General features: G+C 35.8%; 2 protein-coding genes across 7 annotated transcripts in view; both read right to left on the reverse strand.

Moving 5' to 3' along the window:
- LOC311094912 (uncharacterized protein) overlaps positions 1 to 12,101 on the reverse strand; it is a 28,717-nt gene extending 16,616 nt beyond the window's left edge. For 5 of the 6 annotated variants that reach the window (XM_084133122.1, XM_084133121.1, XM_084133124.1 and 2 more), the window contains exons 1-8: positions 11,970 to 12,101; positions 11,443 to 11,676; positions 10,989 to 11,321; positions 10,459 to 10,695; positions 4,908 to 4,997; positions 4,522 to 4,629; positions 3,222 to 3,302; positions 1,857 to 2,014 (exon numbers count right to left, since the gene is read on the reverse strand). In XM_084133122.1, coding sequence (XP_083989248.1) covers positions 1,857 to 2,014; positions 3,222 to 3,302; positions 4,522 to 4,629; positions 4,908 to 4,997; positions 10,459 to 10,695; positions 10,989 to 11,321; positions 11,443 to 11,557 — 1,122 coding nt within the window. In that variant the 5' untranslated portion in view covers positions 11,558 to 11,676; positions 11,970 to 12,101. The remainder of the gene's footprint in view (positions 1 to 1,856; positions 2,015 to 3,221; positions 3,303 to 4,521; positions 4,630 to 4,907; positions 4,998 to 10,458; positions 10,696 to 10,988; positions 11,322 to 11,442; positions 11,677 to 11,969) is intronic. The other variant, XM_084133123.1, reaches the window with a different exon arrangement.
- LOC311094833 (uncharacterized protein) lies at positions 11,972 to 14,505 on the reverse strand (the record flags this gene model as incomplete). Its single annotated transcript, XM_084133007.1, has 4 exons — positions 14,339 to 14,505; positions 13,032 to 13,364; positions 12,505 to 12,738; positions 11,972 to 12,297 (listed from the first exon to the last, which is right to left on the reverse strand). The coding sequence occupies exons 1-4, from the start codon at positions 14,379 to 14,381 to the stop codon at positions 11,972 to 11,974; spliced, it is 936 nt and encodes a 311-aa protein (XP_083989133.1). The 5' UTR covers positions 14,382 to 14,505.
- Between the last annotated feature and the right edge of the window lie 4,131 nt (positions 14,506 to 18,636).

An 18,636-nucleotide genomic window follows, 5' to 3' on the forward strand; every position in this document is an offset into this window, starting at 1 on the left:
TATGATCAGGAAACCACATTTAAGAAATCCACATCAGACTAAATCAACAGTGTTAAAACCAACCTCACATTTATAAACCAAACTCAAGCTGAAGGAACTGACCGAAACACGACTCTTACATACAGTTACGACAAATATGCTCTTAATGCGCATGAATAAAGCCAAAGTGGATGTAATAAGGGTCATTCTAAGGGCCGCTCACACTGACGCATTAATTTTTATTTTATTTTACTATTTATATTGTCTTTTCTCAATACACATGGTTTCAAACCAGCTTTACAGAAAACCATATTTGTAATATCATAATAATATATAATAACATAACAATAACATGCCTTTTAATCTTATAAAAAGGTAATAATAGTTACATTTTGTGATGATATACAAGCAATCAATCAGTTGAGATTTGCTTTACAGTATGTCTCACTTTACGTGAGTGTATTGTATGTATGCAAATAAAGTTGGATATACTATATATCAAAGTTTGATTGACAAGACATTTTATGTCTTATTAGAGAGAGTTTTACACTAACAAATATAATCATTTAAATCATTATCCAAATATATAAATATATCCAAGTTTACATAAAGATCTGGCCAATAATATAAATGGATTAAAATTAATTAATTTTCTTATAAAATGAATTACAATTAACATTAATTTTCAATGAAAGCTGAGTATTTACATTTCTTCCTCTGGCAGATGCTTTTATCCAGAGCAACTGGCTGTGCATTCATGCAATAATGTTTTTATCTTGGAATTGAATCCTTGACCAGTTTACTTGGTAGAAACTAACCGAGTAACCCAGTCAGTGTGAGCGAACCTTTCGACTTCTTTGCTCTTTGTACTTGAGGAATTTAAGAAATTATTACAGCTATACTTTTCTGTAAACATTTTGAAATAATATATACCATATAAAAAAAAACTCATTTGCAGATGTTTGACATGCTTTAAAAGTTAAATTCTCTTCACTAACTAGTATCTGCTAGAAATCTAGCAAAGCTCATTTTTAATTGCTTTGTTTTAAATATAATTAAAAATGGCTGTATTTTCACAACTTTTGAGTAACTGACCACATCAGATCCCCTTTTTGAGACTCATGACGAAAAGTCTGCTTTCATTTAATGTTTCTTCTTGTTAGATCTGCCGAAGGCACAATTCATGAAGCGCTAAAAACAGAAGTGCTGGTTTGGTGGAAAACAACACATTTGGTTTCCTCTTTTTTCTTCAGCTTGGTTAACTGGATGTGCCACAGTTTAACATAGACACGAATGTTAAAACTCACACTCTATTCCAGCTAACAAGAACTTCAGCAGACATTCTGGCAAGGCTCTCTTAAAGTTATGCACAAACATTCATCCAGTGACATTAATAGAATATTCGTTTAAAGTTATATGATCTTCAAATGTTAGCATAAAAACCTCATTTACACATCATCCATGGAACATTTTTTCTATGGAACATTTTCTAATGTTTTTTAAATGTTACTACTCGTGTTTAGAGAACATTCAAAAGTAATATTCTAATAATGTTTCCAATAATGAAATGGAACGTTCCCTTAACGTTTGCATAACCATGAAATGCCGTTCAGAGTACATTCAGAAATAACTTTTTCATAACTTAATAGGAACATTAGCAAAACATTCTAAGAACATGTTTTTGTTAGCTGGGATAGTCCATAACACGACACACACTATCAACACACAATACCATCATCAACATTTAAAAAAAAAAAGTTACAAAAAAGTTTCTCCGATACTCCATGGATATGTTTTTTATAAACTGTAAAACTCCCAAAGTGAACATAAGGACTTCAATTCACACAAGTTTGGTTGTGAAACTATTTTCTCTGTACCTGAGAGTACAAACACTCCTCCTTAGGCTCCTGGTGAGCGTTTGAGGGGTTCGGAGTGAACCTCACCTCTCCGTACTGAACCTCTTCCTCTTTTCTCTCCTTCCTCTTCATCTGCGGCCCGACCGCAGCGTATTCCACATCAGCAGCCGGGAGACATTCTGCAGACAGAAGAGGAAAAATGATGACAGGACAAGACTGTTAGTTACTGTTAGTCTCCTGCGAACAATAGCAACATTACCATAGCTGGAAACTGACAAATGCTTTTAGTGAAACTGTTTTACTGAGAAAGTAGCAAACAAAACGCAAGATAACGACTCGCTACTCTACTGAATAATTCACTTTTTGTATGAGACACATCCACTTTAATGGAAGTCTAAACTTTTGTTTCTAATGCTGGTGTTTCAACAGAGATCGTACACTTATTTTACAACCCACGACCAAAATGTTCCATTCTGGTTCACAAATTACAATCTTTGAAAACAACAAACTTATTGTACTTCATATAATAATACAACTTAACTTAAAATGAAATTATAAAATGTAACAATTAATGTAATAAAAAGTGTTGAATGGTCAAGCTTGTCTGATGTAGTCAACACAGCAATCGAAGTCTTTCCATCATCATGAGGGAAAAGTTGTCGATTGTCTATAAAACATGCATTAAGATGTTTGCATTGAACTTGAGATGTGAAAACAACACAATTGTATAGTCTGACTGATTTAGAGCAAAATCATCGACTAAAGTAGAGCTGAAATATTTGCTCACTTATTGAACACCATATATTATAAGTGTTTGAAAAAATGATCTTCATTACTTAATCCATTAAACGGCTTTCAAACTGTAAAATACATGATTTCAAAAGACAGATGCAATTACTTTTTACATCATCTTTTCGTTTAGTCTAAAAGGGTGATGACATTGAAAGCAATCTGCAATGACAAATCAACTAGAAGGCTTTACAGTGACTGTATATGACCTTAAAGGGATAGTTCACCCCAAAAAGGTAATTTTTGTCTTAATCAACCTCAATTTATTCCAAAACTGTATGAGTTTCTTTCATCTGTTTAACACAAAAGATGATATTTTAAAGAATGTTGGTAACCAAACAGTTGACGGTATTGATTTCCATAGTAGGAACAAAAATACTATGGAAGTCAATGGCTACCGTCAACAGATATTCTTCAAAATATCTTCTTTTGTGTTCAACGAAATGTAATGACAACATTTTCATTTTGGGCGAAATATCCCTTTAGGTTGTAGGCAGTCGCTGTAGCATCACTAAAAAAAAAAAACACAAGCTGAAAGATTCTTGTGTTGTATTTGTTTGTAAATGATGTGGTTTCAGTGTGTTTTTATGTTCATACCTGATTTCTTCTTTCCACTCTTTTTGTTGGGATTCTCATGAGAGATCTGAGCATAAACGAGCTCCGTATCTCCAGCTGGGGCTGATGAGAAAAACTGACATTAGACACATATAGACTCCAATCTGTTATTTCAATCATTAACAAATTATTAGCTTCAAAACTAGCCTCTATAACAGATAATCCTCAGATCATGCGCCATCATGCAACATCACATCAGCAGAAAGGAGAATCTTCTCCACCCATATATTTATTGGACCTTATTAATACAACTTCCGTAAATATATAAGTAAATTCAGAGTAATGTTAATGAATTCGTAAACGGCATGCATTCACAATGAGCAATTTATCTTCACATTTAACTAATTTGTAATTATATATTTATATATTGTATATATCAAACTTGTATGTGTTGGAAGATGGTGTAATTTTTTTAATACCACCTTACATTGTGAAAATATGAACACTTTCATAAATACAAACATTTATGTCAGAAAAGCTTTATGAACGATTTACAAAAATAATTGTGCTTCATGAATAAGGCCCAATGACTTTTACCATGATCATACGTGAGTACAATTAATGGTCAAAAATCATTATTTAGTCAAATAATCAGGTTTAAAGTCAAGATTTTACTTTGTATATATTCATGAAGCCTTTCTGCCATTTTAAACCAATTTGCCTATTGTTTTTCATGACTCACCTGACAAGGTTTGTCAAATCTCCACCAAAACTGGCTCGGATCATCTTCACCACAACTGTAATCTTTCTACTTCTGGCCTTTGGACCAATTGTCTTTCCAAATCTATGCAGCATATATAACATGTATGCCACAAATCTCCTCAGCATTTTGAGGAATATTAACCAATGCATTTGGCTCTGTAATTGCTGCTTGCATGCTACAGCATTTTAAAGGGGTGGTTGATTATGATTTCACTTTTTTAATTTTAGTTGGTGTGTAATTTTTCAGTGCATGTCTGTGTGAGGTAAAAGGACACAAACTCTTGAAGCTCCGCCCTCTGTGCCGGGAGCAGCAGCTCATTTGCATTTAAAGGAACACACACAAAAAAAACGATGCGTTTTTGCTCACCCTTAAAAAGTGATAACTTTAACATGCTTTATAAAAATATATGTGGGGTATTTTGAGCTAAAACTTCACATACAAATTCTGGGGACATCAGAGATTTATTTTACATCTTGTGAAAAGGGCATTATACCACCCCTTTAAACATCTTTTAACCCCACCCCTTTTAACATCTACAGTTACTACAGTAAACTGACTACAGATTCAAAATGAACTGACCTGGTGTCGACTTGAGCGGTTTCCTCTTGTAAAAGTAACATGCAGTGATGAACAGCAGAATCAGCGCCAGCGCAACACAGCCCAAAACGATCATATAACGGCTTATTTCTTTGGAAGGAAGAAGCACACGGTCATTTCAATCAAACTCCAAACCCGCTTCTAAAAGTTCATTCAAATCAACAGCAACAGCAACAAGAACTTTAACAACTAAAAGCAAAGTAAATTAGTTCAAACATAATTTTATCTTCAGAACAGCCAGTGTCCCCCTCTCACTGCCATCATTATTATTATTAGGTTTATTTGTAATTTGCAGTATGTGCAGTAGTTCAACACACACATCAATGGAGAAAATGCTCCAGAGCTCTGAGTGAGGGTGAGATTCATACCGGATAGGGAACTCCAACCATTTCCTGATGTCTGTGAGCTATTGTTCACTGTAGAGGTCAAACGAGAGGTCACAGCTTCAGTAGTTGTTCCTGTAATAAAACACCACTGCAGAATCACCTGCATTCTCTATCAACCAATTAACTTTAAACACGTCAACACAAATTACTGCTAATCATTTTGAAGAAACATTGCTCAGTTAAGGGAATCAATTCATCTGAATCTCAGAAAACCTTTCAAGGACACACCCAGGTCACCCTTCACTTCAAAATCAAAAGCAAAACTGTAAATAGTAAGTAATATTTTGCATAGTGTTTCACTGCCTGTTTTTAGGGACATTGAACCAATTTCATTATGACATTTACACCCCAAAACTCACCTCTGATGAGGAAAATGTAAAAAAAATAAAAAATTCTCATTAATATAACATTTATAAAAATACATACTGAAATTGAAACATGTACAATGGTATTATTTATACATGTATCCATTTTTAAATTATGCTAAATAAAGCCATCCTTTTAAACTTATGTAAAAATATAAAATTGCAGTAATACTAATGAAATCAAAATTATCATTGTAATAATTGTGTTTACAATTTTTTATTTTATTTTTATTCTGGAACATTACAATAAAGAAAAAAAAAAAGTCCTCATACAAAATAAATTCTTCATACAAAATATAATTTCTTTTAATTTTGGGGTGAAATGTGGTTTGACATTGACAGGTTTTGTGAGATTCACTCATCTGCATCACTCTTGTTGCTGTTGCTGCTGTTTAGTAAATACATGGAGATTAATGTATGAAAAGCTCACCAAGACATTGTTCTACACTAATGCTCTTCTGTCCGTGACTGACGTGGTTCTTCACACTACAGCTGATGTCTCCATGAGTTGTGTCATTCAGCTCAATGCTGGTGTCTCCATCCATCAGTGGATCTCCATTCAGAGTCCAGCTGTAGATGAGCTGATCCCCGTCAGAAGAGCAGGACACTGACTTCACCCCACTGGAGAAGCAGGTGATTGACACATTCACTGAGCCAATAGGAGCTGGAGGGCGGGACACATGACAGTCACATGACAGTACAGTCACAACTCAATTTCAAGACATTTTTAACCACATTTATTGCTGTGATGATAGCTGGACATCACTGAATTAAACATGCAGCATAGGTTATTCATGTGACAACAATGTAGCAAATTACTGTTTGAAATGCTTTCACAAACTACTTTGAAACAGTCTGCAATATACAGTAAGCAACTAGTTTTCAATTTGGAAAATAGTACATGGAAAGTTCAGATGCTTTTGACTAAATAATAATAATTAATAATAATATCAACCTTCACAAAGATTCCACTGATTCATTTGCATGAGAGTGAGATCATTGGAGATCATGAGATTGTAATGAGTCTGATGAGAGTTACTGTACCTTCAACTTTCACTTGAAGATCTGCATATTTTACTGTGCCGTTTGAGTCATAGAGTTCTAAAGTGTAATTCCCTGAATCTGCTCTGATCACACGGTTTATTATCAGAGTCCCATTAATGACTGTCACTTCAGGTCTGTTATTATAAAGATCACATTCGTTCTCAGTTTTACTGTCATTCTTTACTTTACAAACTGGATCATCTTTGTTGTTGTTTATTCTCTTTATTATCTTCAGTTTATAATATCTAGCATCCACCATCTGCAGATTGAGTTTGTGATCCAGAGCAGCGTAACAGGGATCTTTCTGATTGAAACTGCAGTTAAAGTCCATACCTGAAGAACAAAACACACACACACACACACACACACACACACACACACACACACACACACACACACACACACACACACACACACACACACACACACACACGCACACACACGCACACACAGAGAGAGAGATAGAGATCAACATACATACAGAGAGTTCTAATATTTCTCTCATCGTAAACTAAAATCAGACACAAATTACACAAGCTTTCGCAGCTCAATTCATCTGAAGTGAAGCTCATCTTCATCATAAACACAAATGTTCAAGTCTTTTCTCAAAGGAATTACTCTTCTCATGAATTACTGAACATTAGAGATTTATATAGATTTAACTTGGTTTTTAGTACGTAAAAAAATTCAATCCAGTCAAACTGTGAAATTTCTTTTTAAATTATGATCTTTGTGACATCAGATGTAATGGAGAAACATGATTTGATGAATCCCCATATGATGATTTTATATAAATGAATGATTACATTTACAAAATATGAAACTTTTTTGTACAATGACACTATGAAACAAACACTTTCTCTCACATTTTGTTAATCCTCCACAAATACACACTATGAATAAGATCAGTAACACTAAGACTATAGATCACTGCAGACTGTTTTGGAAACACTGTTAATGTAATATTACAGTGTTTTTATTTCAGAGATTCATGAGTTTGAACAGCACTGTAAAGTCGACTCACATGCAGCAGTTTGCAGCAGCATCAGCATCAGTCCAAAGATAAGCATCATTTCTCTAAAGTCCAGTTTCCAGAAGAGCCCAACGGCAGCAGAAGAGTGTGGATGAAGCTTCAGATGAGGACATGAGTGTCTGGACTTCAGTCTGTCTGTGTTCTGGCTCTCATGAAGCTCCTCACAGAGAGACTCACTCTGGACTGACACATGAGGAAATATCTGACCGCTTCACGAGAAAAGAGGAAGTTTCCTCATATGGGGGAAGGCAGATGATGGGTGCACTGACAGATCAAGTCTAACTAAAGACAGTGAAACTAGAAAGGTGTAAAAAAGACGTAACATTTTCAGGCACAGTTCCTAAAATAAGTGTAAAAGTGCTAATCATATATTTAAAACAGCAAGTGGAAAAGTTGTGTATAAGAAAATAAAAAAAATATGCTTATGATTATCATGATTGTTCTTTTATGATTAATCCTAAACATATTATTCTTGTATTAATCCATTCATGAATGATATTTTGGTCTATTATATATTTTGATATCATATACTCATAGTTCATATACTTATCTTCACATACTGTATATCTATTCAAACTTTGGTTAGCTGTGTCAATGCTAAAAGTTGAGACATGTCCCTGCAAAGTCTGGTATCCGGTGTAATAGCAAAGGTGTCACTTATAGAATTAAGGCACAGAGAGTATTAGTATTAAGTTCAGACATGAAGGCTTATTTGGCTCATTTTGCTTCTATAGTGTTAAAACTGCAATGTTTAGCTATGCAGAATGTGATACCAAGAAACCAGAGCTGATTCTTATAAAATGTATTTTTGACATGATTAACATATTCTTTCCTGATCTGAACATAGGAATATTGCTCATACATTGCTCTTGCATCTCTCACTGAGGGCTCTTCTTCTCTTCCTTTACTCGTATGTTTGTCGATGTTGTGTCTTTGACGGCACACTCCGCGACCCGTTGAGAAACACTGGTCTCTAAAAAAACCCTGTGGAATAACCCACAGCGACAAATATAATACACAGTAGATCATAGGCATCTTGATATAGGCCTACACTTTTTTTAGTGTCAGCGGTCTTGATACAACATGACAGATCCGCTCTGATACTGTGATCATTGTTCACCAGTACGATTCCTCAAACCAGCAGATTCACCAGTACAGAAGAAGCACAACTCACATCATGCAATTTCATGTTTCACACACAAATGGCGGATGATTTCTTTAGTGAAATAAAAAAAAAAAAAAACTTTATTAAAATTAACACTGAAATAAAAGTCTATTCATGTTTAACAAATAAGTGTCAAAGTCAGACACTTTCCTGGTTATTAGCGACATCTGCAGGAGGAAACTAGAGTTACAGCTGGACTCATTTACTAAAATACATTGTATTATATTTGATATCTATTTAAAGACACACTATGTAAGATTTTTGGATACAAATATCCAAAAATCACTAGAACAATGTTATATATTTATTTTGTTGATTTGTGTAGGCTACTTACATTATCCTAAATGTTGCAGTTTTAAGCAGGACACGGATCGTGTCTGTGCATCGCCTATCATTTCTGGTTTTATACTGTAGAGACCTAGCCTGGTTGACACCAGACCCTTCACAGTCGTAATTGAGAGGGGTCTGGGGAAGCTTCATTAACATCCCATTTCCAAAGGGGCGTCACCAACGGACGTCGCTCAAATGCCTCTAGGCGCAATTGGATAGACCTAAAACCAATCAGAGCGATCGTCATCGTGTAAAGCCCGCCTCAACGTTTGTGATTGGTGCCAAGATTTGGAAAGATTGGAAATGGGCTTGAATGGGCTCTTGGCCAGATTGACTTGCAGAGCAAATCTAAATTTGCGGAAGTTCGTCTGGGTTTTCCCAGGCTAGTAGAAACCATGGAAACACCAAAGATGCTTTAATATATTATGTGCTTTATTAGACAGGTGAGCAACTGTTTGGATACATTCATCGACAGAAAACTAATCATTGTTATACAGCTTTACACAGTTAGTCTATTTGTTTAAATCTCATCTCATCAACAGTTTTAAATTCAAGTTAATTTTTCTAGCACTTTTCACGATACATGTTTCAAATCAGCTTTACAGAAAATGCTTGTTTTAATGTTACAATTTAGGAAATATTCTGTTATCAGCCAGAGATGAGTGTGCACAGTAATATGGCAGTGATATACAGCTATAATATAGTACATGTTAGTTATATAACTTCATGTTTTCAGTTAAGCTGACAGTGTATATGTTAGGCAGCTATTACAACTTGTGCTTAACGATTACAATATAATGATAATATTAAAATATTATAGGATAATATTTGAAAGTTTGGCATGTCGATGCAAAGTTGCCGTCATCTGAAATCTTCGCAATTGTTGGCGTCGCCTGAAAACATCGTAGAAACAGGAAAGCAAAAGGAGGAGATTCTCATAGATGTGCTGAGATCTGCTGCTGGTCTCATGAATCTTCTGCTGTGTGTTCATGTTCTTCTCCAAATCTTCTCATTCTCAGTTTTTGATCGTCCTGTTTTCTTTCTAAAAGCATCACATTATCATCATCTCTTAATATTTGCATGTTAAATCCACAATGATGATCATAAATGTCTCTCACCTGACATGCGTCTCATGTAGATGTGAAACCCTCCTAACAGACCAAACAGAACCATCATCTGAAAACACCAGACCAGCACAAACTCCACAGACTCTGAACACATTGAAAACAACAATTAGAAAGAAAATCAATCCATCATGTTTCCTGTAGCGTGTTCTTTTACACTGGTCAGTTAGAGGTCATACGAGAGGTCACAGCTTCAGTAGTTGTTCCTGTAATAAAACATCACTGTAATCACCGAAACTTAAAAACACCTCAACACAAATTACTGCTGAGATCGGGCTGAAATAAACTCATTTTCAGACAGAAATGTTGCGAGAATGAACTGTGTCCATTGAAGAGAACTCACTGTTTTGCATCACTGGTGTTGCTGTGTCTGACTAAAATGTGACGGACATGTTCTTGACAGGTTTTGTGAGATTCACTCTTGTTGCTGTAGTTTAGTAAATACAGGGAGATTCATGTATGAAAAGCTCACCAGGACATTGTTCTACACTAATGCTCTTCTGTCCGTGACTGACGTGGTTCTTCACACTACAGCTGATGATGTCTCCATGAGTTGTGTCACTCAGCTCAATGCTGGTGTCTCCATCCATCAGTGGATCTCCATTCAGAGTCCAGCTGTAGATGAGCTGATCCCCGTCAGAAGAGCAGGACACTGACTTCACCCCACTGGAGGAGCAGATGATTGACACTTCCACTGAGCCAATAGGAGCTGGAGGGCGGGACACATGACAGTCACATGACAAACAGACACATTCAAACAAACATGGCTTGTTTTTTAAATAGTCTAAATAAATAAATTAATATATATGTGACAAATAAAATTTGTAAATTAGTCTAAATAAATAGAAAACAAAGTGCAGTGCTTTTGATGAAATTCTTCCAGATGTTCAATAATGAGCTGCATGAAAAAAACCTTCACATAGATTCCACTGATTTGTTTGCATGAGAGTGAGATCATTGTAGATCATGAGATTGTAATGAGTCTGATGAGAGTTACTGTACCTTCAACTTTCACTTGAAGATCTGCAGATGTTACTGAGCCGTCTGAGTGATCGAGTTGTAAAGTGTAATTCCCTGAATCTGCTCTGATCACACGGTTTATTATCAGAGTCCCATTAATGACTGTCACTTCAGTTCTGTTATTATAAAGATCACATTCGTTCTCAGTTTTACTGTCATTCTTTACTTTACAAACTGGATCATCTCTGTTGTTGAATATTCTCTTTATTATCTTCAGTTTATAATTTCTAGCATCCACCATCTGCAGATTGAGTTTGTGATCCAGAGCAGCGTAACAGGGATCTTTCTGATCAAACCTGCAGTTAAACTCCATACCTGAAGAACAAAACACACACACACACACACACACACACACACACACACACACACACACACACACACCATGTATTTACTGTAGTTTAGTAAATACAGGGAGATTATTGTGTGAAAAGCTCACCAGGACAGTCTAGTCTAATGCTCTTCTGTCCGTGACTGACGTGGTTCTTCACACTACAGATGATGATGTCTCCATGAGTTGTGTCACTCAGCTCAATGCTGGTGTCTCCATCCATCAGTGGATCTCCATTCAGAGTCCAGCTGTAGATGAGCTGATCCCCGTCAGAAGAGCAGGACACTGACTTCACCCCACTGGAGGAGCAGATGATTGACACATTCACTGAGCCAATAGGAGCTGGAGGGCGGGACACATGACAGTCACATGACAAACAGACACATTCAAACAAACATGGCTTGTTTTTTAAATAGTCTAAATAAATAAATTAATATATATGTGACAAATAAAATTTGTAAATTAGTCTAAATAAATAGAAAACAAAGTGCAGTGCTTTTGATGAAATTCTTCCAGATGTTCAATAATGAGCTGCGTGAAAAAAACCTTCACAGAGATTCCACTGATTCATTTGCATGAGAGTGAGATCATTGGAGATCATGAGATTGTAATGAGTCTGATGAGAGTTACTGTACCTTTAACTTTCACTTGAAGATCTGCAGATGTTACTGAGCCGCCTGAGCGATCGAGTTCTAAAGTGTAATTCCCTGGCTCTGATCACACGGTTTATTATCAGAGTCCCATTAATGACTGTCACTTCAGGTCTGTTACTATAAAGATCACATTCGTTCTCAGTTTTACTGTCATTCTTTACTTTACAAACTGGATTATCTTTGTTGTTGAATATTCTCTTTATTATCTTCAGTTTATAATATCTTGCATCCACCATCGACAAATTGAGTTTGTGATCCAGAGCAGCGTAACAGGGATCTTTCTGATTAAACCTGCAGTTAAACTCCATACCTGAAGAATAAAACACACACACACACACACACGCACACACACACACACACACACACACACACACACACACACACACACACACACACACACACACACACACACACACACACACACACACACACACACACACACACACACACACACACACATTCCATGTATTTACTGTAGTTTAGTAAATACAGGGAGATTATTGTGTGAAAAGCTCACCAGGACAGTCTAGTCTAATGCTCTTCTGTCCGTGACTGACGTGGTTCTTCACACTACAGCTGATGATGTCTCCATGAGTTGTGTCACTCAGCTCAATGCTGGTGTCTCCATCCATCAGTGGATCTCCATTCAGAGTCCAGCTGTAGATGAGCTGATCCCCTTCAGAAGAGCAGGACACTGACTTCACCCCACTGGAGGAGCAGATGATTGACACTTCCACTGAGCCAATAGGAGCTGGAGGGCGGGACACATGACAGTCACATGACAAACAGACACATCCAAACAAACATGGCTTGTTTTCTAAATAGTCTAAATAAATAAATTAATATATATGTGACAAATAAAATTTGTAAATTAGTCTAAATAAATAGAAAACAAAGTGCAGTGCTTTTGATGAAATTCTTCCAGATGTTCAATAATGAGCTGCATGAAAAAAACCTTCACAGAGATTCCACTGATTCATTTGCATGAGAGTGAGATCATTGTAGATCATGAGATTGTAATGAGTCTGATGAGAGTTACTGTACCTTCAACTTTCACTTGAAGATCTGCAGATGTTACTGAGCCGTTTGAGTCATAGAGTTGTAAAGTGTAATTCCCTGAATCTGCTCTGATCACACGGTTTATTATCAGAGTCCCATTAATGACTGTCAATTCAGGTCTGTTATTATAAAGATCACATTCGTTCTCAGTTTTACTGTCATTCTTTACTTTACAAAATGGATCATCTGTGTTGTTGTTTATTCTCTTTATTATCTTCAGTTTATAATATCTAGCATTCACCATCTGCAGATTAAGTTTGTGATCCAGAGCAGCGTAACAGGGATCTTTCTGATTGAAACTGCAGTTAAACTCCATACCTGAAGAACAACACACACACACACACACACACACACACACACACACACACACACACACACACACACACACACACACACACACACACACACACACACACACACACACACACACACACACACACACCACACACACACACACACACACACACACACACACACACACACACACACACACACAGAAATATCAACATCTACAGACAGTGTAATGTAACTACACGGATAGCTGTGTATTAAACTAATGCACGTTAGTTCATTACATCAATACACTTGAATGTCTCAAAAAACTCATTCTTACATAACACTAAAAAAGGTTGTCAACCAAAAAACTAAATTTTTGTCAATCATAAACACAGACCAAAAAAACCCGCTAACATCAGGCGCCATTATACTAGGCTATATTTTCTTTTGTAATATTTCTTTCCAAAACAATGACACTGTCTATTGCACAATTCACTGCAGTATATGTTACGTCCATCGTACGTTACAGTACTCAATTATTCCTAAGTTTCCCTTTTTGAATGGATGGTAATGGAACTGAAAGACCAACACATGTGTAGGTCTTCAGTTACATCTATTTTTTAGATTCAGAATATATTTCAATATGGTTTTACTGTAGAAATGGTGCAAATTTCTGTCTTATTCATTTTTGTGTTGCTGGTTTTGAACTTACAGTAAGTTTAACAGTTTTGAAAAGAGAATATAGACATGTGCAAATTGGCCTGTAGGACAGAACATTTTTGAGATAAGAATTAATAATAAAGAATGGTGATTAAACTCACTGCAACTACCTGTGCATTAAACAGTTTTAACACACACCTTCTAGCCAATCAGAATCGAGAATTTTGACAGACCTTGGTATAATACTACAATAAATATACCTCTCATCATAAATTATAATCAGATTCAGATTACATAAAACATCATCAGTGAGTGAACAGCATCATAACATCAGTTTGAGCTGAAAGTTGACTCACATGCAGCAGTTTGCAGCAGCATCAGTCCAAAGAGGAGCATCATTTCTCTCAAGTCCAGAAGAGCTCAATCCTAACAGAAGAGTGTGGATGAAGCTTCAGTCACACGATCACTTCTCATTCTGACAGAAGAGCTCAATCCTAACAGAAGAGTGTGGATGAAGCTTCAGTCACACGATCACTTCTCATTCTGACAGAAAAGCCCTGCTGACACGCATCTGTGGTCACAATATATATTTTTAAGATTATTACCCAGTTTCTGTGAGAGAAGAGGAAGTTCAGATCATTCAACAGTACTGGATCAGTTGAGGTCTTGCACAAGGTACAAAATTAACTAGCACATATATTTTCTTTTCTATAATGGTATAGGGACTTTCCATTGACTTATGCTTCTACAATTTTACACTTTTTAAAAAGACATCATTTAGTATGTTAATTAGCTGATTTTGTCACCCCTTGGTTGCTTTCACAACCACAGGATCCAGAATTAACACTCAGCAAGCATCGACCATAAGTAACAGTTTAAAAACCATCGCTGACTAACTAAAACATCTGTTTTGCACATTTTATATAGGATATCTGGTGTTTTTTTCCATGTGGAGACACAAATTAAGAATTTTCCTGTCATTAAACCACTGAAACTAAAATATGAAGGACACACAATGACCTGTGCTGTGAGTCAAATATGGAAAGACAGACGGCTAAATACCAGTAACCAGTTACCTTTGCTTCACATATAAATAATTTATATTACCAAATCTTGCCAAAGTATTTAAAGGGATACTTCAGGATTTAGCATTAAGCTTTGTATTAGTAGAAAACCTGTAGTATTTTCGAATTACCGTGCTTTCCACCCTCATATCCCCCTGAGACAAGAGATTTATGTATTTTTTGTCTGGAAAAAATCCTCCGATGACGCAAAAATCGTCATTTTCCATCATCGGAGGATTTTCTGTCCAGAGGCTAAAGACTACAGCCAGTAGGAGGAGCTGTCCCGCATGTTTTCAACCCGCCCATAGAGGGTGGGATCTCACTCACAGAATGTACACAGTGTCAGCCGTCTTTCTTTGGAAGCTAAGCTAGCAGGCTCTTGTTCTGTGGAGAAAGCTGAGTAAGTAGGGGTTACCATCCTCCTTTTCCCGGACTTGTCCGGCGGGCGAGATCGTTCAAAATGTCTGGGATTTGGCTTTTGCTTTCTGCGGTCGCCATTCATTGTTTACATGCACACCTTTTGTTTCAATCTAACTGAATTCATTCCGATCTGTGAATCTGAATGTAGTGTTTACATGAACGCTAAACAAGTGATCGGTTGATGTGCGTTTTAACACTGCTAAGAAAATTCCCGCACCTCCGTGAGAGATACGAGACCGGCGCGTCTCAGCAAAGGCCTGTCAGCCTTGTCCTGCTCGCCACAGTAAACATGATGAATGGCGACTGTAGAACGCAAAAGCCGAATCCCGGACATTTTGGGCGATCTCGAAATCCCAGGCAGACTCGTCACGGAGACTCACTGCTAGCCTAACGTTGTTGTTTTCAACTGCGCTCTCTTACCGGTAGGCGTGGCCTCCTAAGGCAGCGAAGCAAGTGCATTCTGGGAGTTGTTGTCTTTCATCCACATAAGCCAAAAATACATTTTCTGGCTTTTCTCAGTCTAGAAAGCTCCAAATTAAAAAAAATTCTTCACATTTCTTCTACATAAATGACCTATTTTAAATACACATTCATCTTTCCAGAGGTGAAGTATCCCTTTAAGCAGTTTTATGTAATTTCAGTTTGAATGACTTAAACATCCAAGTTTATTGTATTTAAAATTTAAGGCAGCAACTTTTTTACTGTACATAAGGATATTTATAATGCCTAGATGTATTACTTAAAAGTATATTAAAGCTTTAAAAAAAAAAAAAAAGTTTTTCCTTTTTCCTTTTTCCTTTTTAAAGAGCCCCAAGTTGTACTGAAAGTCACCTGTCATCACTGAAATGATGATACTGAGATCTCTGTCATTACACAAGTTCACCACACGAGGTCTCCATCAACACACGTCTATTAGTGTGTTGCTATAGTAACAGCAGTCTGTCTCAGGCTTTGGTTCTTGTTTTACCTGAATCTACTGGACCCAGTTGTTCAAAAGTAATCTGATCAGATTTTGGATCAAATCTGGAAAATGGTTTGTAAAAAAAAAAAAAAAAGGATTCTGAAATCAGAGTAAATCACTTGTTTTAGATCTTGATCTAGAAGTAGACATGACCTATTAAGCCTTTCAGTACAGGGAAGTAAAAAAATACATTTTAGCACCATAAAATAATCCCCCAAACAGCTGTCAATATCAAACAAAAATAATACATTTCAATTTAAGTGTTTTTTTTTATCACTGAATATTTTATTTAAAAATAAACATATATTTATTTAAAAACACTGTATATATATTTTTTAAATCACTGTGTATTTTAAATCATTGCCTTCCTGTAGCTCAAACAGTAAAGCGTTGGCGCTTGCAACGCCAAGGTCATGAGTTTGATTTTAAGGGTTTGAATTTTTTTCAAGGCAACAGGTTTCCTCAATTTAAACGTACAGTATGGGATTTTTTCTCCACTAGGGGTCGCTAACCTATTTACAATAACAATATACAGTGAATATACAGTAAAGTGTAATTTATTCCTGTGATCAAAGCTGAATTTTCAGCATCATTACTCCAGTCTTCAGTGTCACATGATCCTTCAGAAATCACTCTAATATGATGATTTGATGATCAAAAACATTCATTATTATTATCAATGTTGAAAAAAGTTGTGTACAAATTATTTTCAAAATTCTTTGATGAATAGAAAGTTCAAAAGAACAGCATTTATCTGAAATCTAAAGCTTTTGTAACATTAAGCACTACCGTTCAAAAGTTTGGGGTCAGTAATAATTTTAATTTTATTTTTGGATATTTATTGATAAATCAATACTTTTATTCATCAATGATGAGTTAAACTGATCAAAAGTTACAGTAAAGACATTTATAATGTTAGAAAATATTCTATTTTAAATAAATGCTGTTCTTTTGAACTTTCTATTCATTTATTTTATAATTTTGAAAATTTGTATACAACTGTTTTCAACATTGATAATAATAATGAATGTTTCTTGAGCATCAAATCATAATATAAAAATGATTTCTGAAGGATCATGTGACACTGAAGACTGGAGTAATGATGCTGAAAATTCAGCTTTGATCACAGGAATAAATTAATAATAATAATAATAATAATAATAATTTATATTTATATAGCGCCTTTCACGGGACCCAAGGACACTTTACACATAACTGCAGAGACAAATAAAAGTCATTCAAGGTTAAACGCCTGGGTTTAGGTGGGTTTTTAGAAGTTTTTTGAAAGTGTCCAGCGAAGGGGCATTTCGGATGTCTGAGGGGATGGAATTCCAGAGGGTGGGGGCTGCGACGCTGAATGCTCTGTCCCCAAAAGCCCGCAGTCTGGTGTGGGGGACAGAGAGCAGGCCCTTGTCAATGGACCGTAGATTCCGTGAGGGGATGTAGGGATGGAGAAGGTCCAGAAGGTACTGGGGGGCAGTGGCATGGAGAGATTTATAGGTGAAGATTAAAAATTACAGTTTAAAATATATTAAAATAGAAAACAGTCATTTTAAATTGTCATAATATTTCACAATATTACTGTTTTTTTAAATAATTTTTTTATCAAATAAATGCAGCCTTGGTGAGCAGAAGATACTTCTTTTAAAAACATTAAAAATCTTACTGACCCCAAACTTTTGAACGGAAGTGTATACATATAATATAATATAATATATATATATATATATATATATATATATATATATATATATATATATATATATATATATATATTACAAACAGACTTCCAGCATTTCTTTTCTTTTATTCCATAGCTGGTGTGTGCAGTTTATTTAGCTTGCTTAAAAAAGTTTTCTCTTGTTTAGTAAACATTTTTTTGATTGCAGTCTTTTTCTGATTCCATTGTTTTCCTTGGATCTGCTTCTCAGTTCCATGCAATTTTAGCTTTTCTTGGTTCATTCCATGTTTTATAGGCAACCTCTGTCATGCTAATTCAGATTAGCACGGTTGGTTTTAAATTAATCTGGTTTATTTTAGTTCAGGACTCCATAGTCCAGGTGTAACTAATCCGTACTTAATCTGTATTACAGAAAGCCATTTTTTAAGGCACGATTAACTATTCTAGATTAAGGCCTACTCCTGGCTTAATTTAAACCCTGTCCGGGAAACCGCCCCTAAAGGTATAGCGGAGGATTTTTTACTTCCA

Source organism: Abramis brama (genome assembly GCF_963993115.1).
Source record: "Abramis brama genome assembly, chromosome: 13".
Lineage (NCBI taxonomy): Eukaryota > Metazoa > Chordata > Actinopteri > Cypriniformes > Leuciscidae > Abramis > Abramis brama.